Source organism: Seriola lalandi, unplaced genomic scaffold, assembly GCF_002814215.2.
Source record: "Seriola lalandi dorsalis isolate HSWRI2012SDOR001 ecotype SW California unplaced genomic scaffold, Sedor1 jcf7180002054960, whole genome shotgun sequence".
NCBI classification, from domain to species: domain Eukaryota; kingdom Metazoa; phylum Chordata; class Actinopteri; order Carangiformes; family Carangidae; genus Seriola; species Seriola lalandi.
This window is the reverse complement of record NW_019525511.1, coordinates 97,067-105,991: the sequence shown is the minus strand read 5'-3', so window position 1 is coordinate 105,991 and position 8,925 is coordinate 97,067. Positions and strand designations below refer to the sequence as shown.

At 45.9% G+C, this 8,925-nt stretch overlaps 2 protein-coding genes across 5 annotated transcripts in view; one reads left to right on the top strand and one right to left on the bottom strand.

Moving 5' to 3' along the window:
- cdc42bpb (CDC42 binding protein kinase beta (DMPK-like)) overlaps positions 1-4,207 on the bottom strand; it is a 33,249-nt gene extending 29,042 nt beyond the window's left edge. For 3 of the 4 annotated variants that reach the window (XM_087170786.1, XM_087170787.1, XM_087170789.1), the window contains exon 1: positions 3,484-4,207. In XM_087170786.1, the coding sequence (XP_087026912.1) occupies positions 3,484-3,652 (169 nt within the window). In that variant the 5' untranslated portion in view covers positions 3,653-4,207. The remainder of the gene's footprint in view (positions 1-3,483) is intronic. The other variant, XM_087170788.1, reaches the window with a different exon arrangement.
- A 945-nt stretch (positions 4,208-5,152) lies between these two features.
- LOC111645955 (photoreceptor outer segment membrane glycoprotein 2-like) overlaps positions 5,153-8,925 on the top strand; it is a 7,241-nt gene continuing 3,468 nt past the window's right edge. The window contains exons 1-2 of the mRNA XM_023395302.2: positions 5,153-6,279; positions 6,647-7,803. Coding sequence (XP_023251070.1) covers positions 7,223-7,803 — 581 coding nt within the window. The 5' untranslated portion in view covers positions 5,153-6,279; positions 6,647-7,222. The remainder of the gene's footprint in view (positions 6,280-6,646; positions 7,804-8,925) is intronic.

Here is an 8,925-nt window from a genome sequence, read left to right as displayed (position 1 = left end):
AAAAAAGCCCAAAAAAAAAAAAAAAAAAAAAGAAATAGAGATATTATTAAGTTATCATGGAGATGTGATAGAGATATAATAAAGATATTAGAGCTATAACAGAGATAACAGAGATGACAGGAAATATATATAGAAATATTGTAACAATATAGAGATATTGTGGAGTAATTGTAGAAATATAAAGATATAATAGAGATATTACGAAGATATTACAGAAATATAAAGATATTACAGAGATATTAAGATATTATAGCGATATATACTGTGTAGAAATATTATAGATGAAATGATAAATTATAGACAAAAATTAAGATAGAAATATTATTGGGGGCAGTAGGACCCGGCAGACTGTCAGCTCTTCATTCATCCAATATTTATCTGCTCTGGGCTCATTTTTATCTGGGTCACACACACACACACACACACACACACACACTCTAAGGCCCTCTTCAGACCTGTCATTAACATCCATCTCCGGTGATCTAAAAACAGGTGTGAACACACCTGACGCACTGAGATCCGATCAGTCCGTCCACATTCAGAGGTGGTCCTGTCTGTCGCTGAGAGCCATCATTCATCTGAACCTGCACTGTGCTGTGTTCTCACAAACTTGTAATTGTTGCTTGAAAATGACTAAAATGATTATTAATTATCAAATTAGTCGATCGATTGTCTGTTGATGGACTAATGAGCTGCACGTCTGACTCCTGTCCAATAACCACAAGAAGCTGCCTGATCTGAAACCAGATCAGAGACCACAGTAAAGCCACATCAGAGAAGCAGCTTCCCGGTCACATTCAAGTCCAGTTTCAGTTCCTGCCGAGAGGCTGACCTGATGAAGTGAAGCTGAAGGAGGAAACACAGACAGAGTCCCGACCTCATCTGAAGCCCTCTGACCTTTTACAGGACACCTTGAAACCCCCCGAACACCTCTGAACCCTCCTCACGTCCCCCACTTACAGCTGGCATTAACATGAGATCTGGATCAATAAAAACCAGGATCAGTCAGTCCAGGACCACACACCTGTACAATGTGAACAGCCAGGGCTGAAACTTGATCAATCCAGTGATTAGCTTCTCGATTAATTGATTAGTCGTTTGGTCAGAAAATTGAAGGTGACGAACGCTACGTCCACACTACCGTTTCATTTTAACGGTCGATTCTAGTTCCGTTTCAGAAACAATCTCTGTCCATTACACTTGAAAACACACACACCTGAGCAGTCACATTCACTGAGCGTGTGCGAGCCGCTGTTAACAGGAAGTAGATTGTCTCCTCTGCAGTAAATCCTCTCAGGGATGAACAGCAGAGACAGTTGTAGCATTAAAACAGAGAGTGTAAGTGAACAACAGCTGCAAAGACAACAAGGTCAGTGACACTGTCATTCATTATCATGTTGTATTCACCGCTGGTAGTCCAGGCTGATGACAGCCAATCAGGAGAGACCCTGGCTGTGACCTCATCGTTTACAGAGGTCCAGACTACAACACAACCTCAGAGTTTTCAAAATAAAATACAACCCCAGATTTTTCACAATAAAGCTGGACCAGCTGGAGTCTCATGGACAGGAGAAGAAAAAGTAGCAAGAAAATGCGTTTAAATGCGTGTATACATAGCTTAACAGTCTAAAACCCAAAGAGGTTCAGTTACTATGGAAACTAAAGCACAAGCTCTACAGACAGCAGGACTGAGACCCCGAGTTCATAGATTCACAGCCCACACCCAACTACAACAACAAACAAGATCCTGAGGTTAGCTTAGCAGCAGCTAGTGTTGTGAGGGGGTTGGCACTGCAGTTAGCTTCCTGTAGCTGCGACTGGTCAGCCTGTGACTGAAATAGTTTCACTCCAAACCCTCAAACTGGTGTCTGAGAGAACAGAGGTGAGGTTTAGAGATGGTCCTGACAGCCTGGTCCACTCAGGACCTGGTCCCTGCTGGTACAATACCTGGATTCATTAAGTTCTGATCTAGTCCTTCATTCCTGCTCTGTTCAGTGTCTGTCTCCTCTCTGACGCCACAGCCATCGACAAAGATGTAAACAAACCTGTGATGACTCACCAACGCTGCCATTACCAACAAACATGGCTGACAACTGAAACGTCCCAAAGTCAATAGAACAACTGTGACGAGTAAAATTTACAGGAGGAACGACGAGGCTTTTGTTTAAATATTGATCTACTGTCCAACATGCTAAAGAACAACGCTCTGCCTCAGTCCATGTGGCGGTGTTGCAGCAGACCCTGTGATCGTCAGACTCACCTGTCACCAGGTGTCAGACACAGCAGCCGCTGGTTTGAAGTGTTTCTGAGTCCGATTCACTACTGTCAGACCAGATCTTCTTTGATCATGTAGTCCGGTCCCAGTCTCTGGACAACAGGCTGACTGCGTGACTGAACATTATTGATCGCTGTAGATATTCTTATCATTCTGATCAAACTATGTATTAATAGGACGTGCAGGTGGATGATTCACACAATCATTAATCAGTTTACAGTCAGCAGGTATCAGTGATGAGAGTCACACATCACAGAATGAACTGCTGCAGTAACCAGGCCAGACCAAACCAGGCCAGACCGGACCAGGAACAGACTGATCCAGGACAAACTGGGCCAAACTGGGCCAAAGTGGGCCAGTGTGTGCTGCTGCAGCCTGTCACATTCCACAGAGGCTGAGGTGAGAGTCAGTTCTGATCAATCTATTGATCTGTGAATCGGACATGATTATAGTGAAAACGATGCGATTTCTGTTGGTGTGTTCTCTGACATGTGACATGACTGTAGCTCCTGCGTGCTTCATGTATGTTCTGTTCTGACACGTTCCAGCTTCTTCCTCACAGCCCCACAATCATTAAACACACCTTACCTGAGGAATCCCAGGAGACTGGAATAAACTGAACTTCTTCAAGAAGCACTGAAACCCTGGAGCATCCACCAACTAGCCTGGAAATGAGTAAACAATAGAACCATGACCCTTGGGGTTTACCTGAGACCTGTTCAAAGACCCTGGAAGGTCCACAATGATCTCCAAAAGTCTTCCTGACACATCATGAAACTTCTCTCAAGGAGCCTTGAATTTTCCTGGAGCCCTGAAAAACTCCACCAGGGACCCCAACCATCAGTGGGGCCCTCTGGAAACTGTGTCAACGGTCTTTGGATCTCCCTGAACCTTCCAAGAACCTCTCCACAACCCCTGGAACTCCTCAAGGTTTATTAGAAGCCATCTTTCAAGGTGTTTCAATGACCCCTGATGTTTCTGGAACATCTATCAAGAAACTCTGGAACATCCAGCAACCTCTACAGAACCCCTGCACCCTGCCTGGAGCCCCTCGTGGCCCCTTAAATCCACCTGATTCTCCCTGGAGTCCCCCTCACTGTCCCTGGCGACACCTGGCGGCCCCAGCAGTGACCCCTGAAGGGTCCGGGGAACTTCTGAAGTGTGTTTGTAGATTAAAATTTGGTCCAGGACCGGGTCTGGGATCTTACCCCACTCCAGGAAGTCGGTGATGTGCTTCTCCCTCTTCAGCGGGGAGTGGGAGCACTCTGTGTAGAGGCACAGCAGCAGGTCGAGCAGCGTCTCCACACTCAGACATCCCGCCGCCTTCTGCTCCAGCAGCAGCTCCTCCAGCCGCTTCAGACGGACCTGAGCCGACATCCTGCCCCGGGACAATCACCCGCCGCTCCCGCTGATACTCGGACAACAACCCCCGCCGCACAGTCCGAGTGTAAGCCGCCGCCGAGGCTCCGCTTCCTGCCGAGTCGTGCCGAGCTCAGCCTGCTAGCTTCAGCTAGCTCGTTAGCTCCGGGAAAACATTCCCGACATTTTGAGCAGGCTGGGTGTCGATGTGTCGGTGTGTCTCCGCCGGTTACCGTCGCTACGTCGTGTTGTGAGCTGTTCCGCCTGCAGGCCCGCGTCCGTCCCTCCTCCACATCGGCTTTAATCCCGGTAAATCTGGACTTTCCTCTCGGAGATCGGGATGTCGATCAGACCGTCGACTCTCAGGTTGGCCGCCGCTGCTCCATGTCCGCGGGTCGGTGTATCAGCTCGGTGACATGTCCCGGAGATCCGGGACGAGCTCGGCGTCAATCAAAATGTCCGTTAACACCGCGGGAGAGCGCGTTGGAGGATTACGGAGGGTTTTTCGGTAGTTTGAGGCGGGCTGCCGGTGTGGCTGCTCGGTGGGAATATGGCTGAATCCAGATCGGATCATCCCAAGCAAGCTGGTGACACCAAAACACTTCCTGTCCGGGAGAGTTTCACAATAAAATACATAACAAAGTCATCCAGTGTGTCCTGAACATAGACTGTATATAGAAAGGTCCTGAATCACTGTCATTGTCCTTTAGAATAACTCTGGTTTAATCATTTCAAATCATTTAAACACCAGATTTAATTAGACTTTTATTTATTTACAGGGTGCATTTAATTTAAAATACCAAATTCATGATTATTTTCTCAAATAATAAAGAAATTGGTCAATGAAAGAGTGAAAATGTCCAGTTCATTATTAATATTCACATTTTCACATTTCATTTTGAATTCAACATTTAATTTTTGTCTACAGCTGAAACCAGTTTAAATAATCAATTTGTTTATCAACAGAAATTTTATCTATTTAATCTAGTCTATTTCCAACATTAATTCATTTGATTTATATGTATTTAAAGCAATTTAAAAGCAAAAGTTCCAAATATAATTCACTCACTTCATTTATGACACTCCCTGAACTAAAACACAAAATTATAACATTAAGTTTTACATAATGAATAAATATCAAATAAATAAGCTTTATTTGTATAATAAATATTGATAAACTTTATTCATATTGCAAACAATAACACATTTATTTGTATATTAGATTATGATCAACATAATTTGTATAACTAACCTAACGAACCATCTAATGAGTGAAACATTAGCTCAGCACAGAAAGATGTGATGGAGGAGCAGCAGTCTGTATCTCAGGCATCAGCACTATATTGTGAACATGTTGGTTTGTTATGAGGCAGAGTGCAGCCTCAGATCTTCTTCTGGGATTCAAATAAAGAACAACTGCTGGGACTGATGACGACTAAGAGGTCAGAGGTCACGTTGTAGTGTAGCTGCTGTATGAGCTGTTGTGAGGACACACTGTGTCAAAGTACTTGTGTTGGTATGACTGCAGCCCTAGTCCTGGTCCTGGTCCGGGTCCCTCTCTGCCCCTCCCTCCTCTGTCTCAGGACCAGTTCCTCTGATCAGGTTTTCTCTCTCTCTCTGTGAGTCTGTGTCACATGACCTCCTCTCTCACTTACTGTTTGACGCCTCTGTTATCTCTCAACTAGACTCTGGGAGGAGAAGCTGACATGACACAGAATCCGGATCAAGACCCAGAGTCTCCAGTCCATTTGATTCTGGACTAATTCCTGTGTTACTGCTGGGAGCTGATGGTTCTTTGGTGGAACACATTAACCTCAGTCCCCCGACTCCCCCCCCCCCCATCACCTGTCTGAGCTGTAGCTCATTAGATGGGCAATTAGCTCCATCTAGTGGACTGAGCAAGGAACTACACCAACACCGTTTCAGGATCCTGACTACATGTTTGAGGAGACGAGTTTATGAATTAGAAATGATTGTAGCTGAAGTTCTGGTGCAGCACATCACCTCAAATCTCCGGTCCTATTTTTACAAAAACGTCCTGATGTTCTCTGTTGGACCTGATGTCCTCCAGACCTGTTCTATGAGGATCTCTTTAGCCAGATCCAGACTTTACCTCCGCAATTAAACCATCCCCATCCAGGCCAGTCCACCTCACAGGATCCACTCAGAAGACATGTTCCTTCATGAGTGTCCTCCTGAACCTCCACTCTCCACTGGAGCTGGTTCATGTTGCCCCGTGTCCCTCCTACCATCACCTACTGTCACCTGACCTCAGCTGCTGTTTGACTGCTCTCACCTGCCGTAGTCCACTCTAACAGCTCCAGACCTCTAACCTGACTTACTCTACTCTGGACAGATCTGCATGATGGGAAATGAGTGGACTCAGTCTAGTGCCGCGTCCTGCTGATGGTCCAGCTGGTGAATGGGGGGGGTTGGAGGTTTCTCAGCTTATTACAAGGCTGATTAGCTGTAAGGAGATTAAAGCGCAGGATTGCACGTTAACAGGCGCCTGAAAACTTCTCTTCTCTGCCACAATATCTGCTTCACGGCTCAAACTGTGGCCGGACGCCGCCCGGCCGAGGATGATGGGAGGTCGGAGCGGATACAGGCGAGCAGCTGGAGATAAATGTCCTCAAGTCCACAAGGTAAAATTCTATGTGTTGTTTGTCTTCAGCTTCGTAAACATCCGTTCATCAGTTAGTTCCTGTCACTGAGTTGAAGTCCTCTGAAGCTGCAACTGTCGGTTTGATTGAATGACTGTTAATGAACGTGTGACTCAGGTAAACTTGATCAGGTGAACGTGTGACTCTGCTGCTGTTTGACCTGCAGCTCAGAAACAGTGACTGTCAACAACCTACATGTTGTTGTTGTTTACATGATGAGAACATGAGGAACGTTCGTTAGGATGAGCAGGTTCACTCAGATGGAGGTGTTCATGACTCTGCTTCACGTTGTGATGACGAGCATCATCAGCAGCAGCTTATTAAAATTTGACCTTCTTCCTTCCTGCAGTGGCGTCGTCCCGGAGCTGTGGACTGCAGTCGACCTGAAATACCTCTCTAAGCTCCTTATGACGCTCTGCAGAGCTCCTCTCCTTCCTCTTCTCTCCTGCTGTCCTTTGAAGACAGGCCCATGCTGACCCTTGACCCTTGACCCCTGAGCCTCTCAGACCACTATGTACTGGATGTGAGGACTACAACTTAACAGGACAACGACCCAATGAGCAAGTGACAATGTCACAGAGTGGTTCTTACCGCAGGTGAAACAGAGTCGACCATCAGCCCAGAGACAGACCCAGACTGATGCTCCGGTGCCTTCGACACATGCATGTTGTTGACATTTAATTTCCCACAGAACTCAGAGATTATTCATCCTCTCCATGTGAAACACGAGCCCATGAAAACATGGAGTCCTGGGTTTCAGATAATTAACGACCTCAGACCTTTTATTTCTGTAGAGAACTTCACGTCTGACTCCAGAAAGATCCTTCATGCATGTTGTCAGTGGTACTGCATTTTAAGGGACCGCAGTGTTTGACCATGTTTGCCAGTGCTTGGACGTGATACATGTAAAGACCGGCGGACCGACATGGCGGTCGGTAAGGTGACCTTCACCAAGGCGGAGAGAGAGAAGCTAGCCGAGGTCCTCTGGCTGCTCAACTGGATCTCTGTCGTGACAGGGGCTCTCCTCTTCGGCCTGGGCCTATTCCTCAAAATTGAGATTCAGAAATGGCAGGAAGTGATGTCAGAGCAGGGGATCCTCTATGTGCCTCATATGCTGATCACCACAGGCCTGGCGGCCTGCTGCATCAACTTCCTGGGCGGGAAGATCTGCCTGGACTGTGCTGACACCAACAAGTTCCTGCGCTGGAAGCTGGTGATGATGCCGTACGTCATCTGCACCTTCTTCTTCACCTCCTGCGTCCTGGTGGGGGCGCTCATGTGCTACAGCATCCGCAGTCAGCTGGAGGAGTCTCTGTTCCTAGGCCTGAGGAATGCCATGCGGTTCTACAAGGACACGGACACGCCGGGCCGCTGCTACCTGAAGAGAACTCTGGACCTGCTGCAGATCCAGTTCCACTGCTGTGGGAACACCGGGTACCGGGACTGGTTCCAGGTCCAGTGGATCAGCAACCGTTACCTGGACATGACCAGCAGCGCCGTGGTGGAGTAAGTAGAGCCAGATCTGCTGAATCCATCAGATTCTAGTGGATCCTGGTCAATCCTAGAAGATCTATAGTGATGTAGGCAGATCCTTTAGAATCTGGAGGAATCTACTGGATTTTATTGGATCGGAATTAAGTCCAACAGAATTTAAGTGGATCTCTGGTCTGTAGTGGACTCAGTGGCCCTCATTTATCAATCTTGCGTGAAAACAGGCGCAGATCTGAGCGCAGAATTGGTCGTACGATAGGATCCACGTGTGATTCATGAAACATTCGTATCTAAATGATCGGGTCTCTGTCTCTTATACACATCTATCTGGCCAACCACAGTGCAACAATGATTATCTCACCAGATGCTTTTAATTGTTGTTCCAGTTGTGTCACACCCATCGGAAAAAACAATTACACAATTTTGCCATGAGTTCATTTGCAAACACACATTTCTGCTTGTATTTATTATTATTTCAAATTTGAATGTGCAATAATTAGATGTCATGTTTGGCTATTTAGCCTCTCATATTGTTTTATTGTACAAAAAAGTGGTATCAGTAAAAAACGAGGGCTTTTTTAAAATTTAAATTTTTTTTATCTTGTTTTAAGAATCCGTTTTGATCTGTTCTAAATATGTGACTTTTTATTTTGAGGTTTGTTTAATAATTCTTTTCAGACTCAGCCAGATTTTGCTGCTGCACCGCAAATCCAGATTTGCGTACACGAGCTCAGACCTGACGTGAGATCTGATCGTAGCTTCCGCTCACGTCCAAATTGATAAATGCAGAAGCTTGCGTGGAAACGGTCGTACGCACGGTTTTCTGCCGCACGTTCGTTTGATAAATCAGGGCCAGTGTCAGGGTTCTTCAGACTGAACCTGAAACAGTCGAAGTGTCAAGTTGAAGTAGGTTCATCCAGTTTTGAGGAAATCTTAACCCTTATGCCCTCCTCGGGCATTTTTGTACATTTTTCTCAACTTTTTTTTTTGATTTGATGATCATTTTGGCTGTGTTACAGCTTGTGGCATAAATTTTTGCAGGAACTTTTCTTTTTAGTAAAATTTTTGAAATCCAATGTCTTTTACTCAGACATGTCTTTTATACTCTATTGATGCATTTTGCACCCTCTGGACACC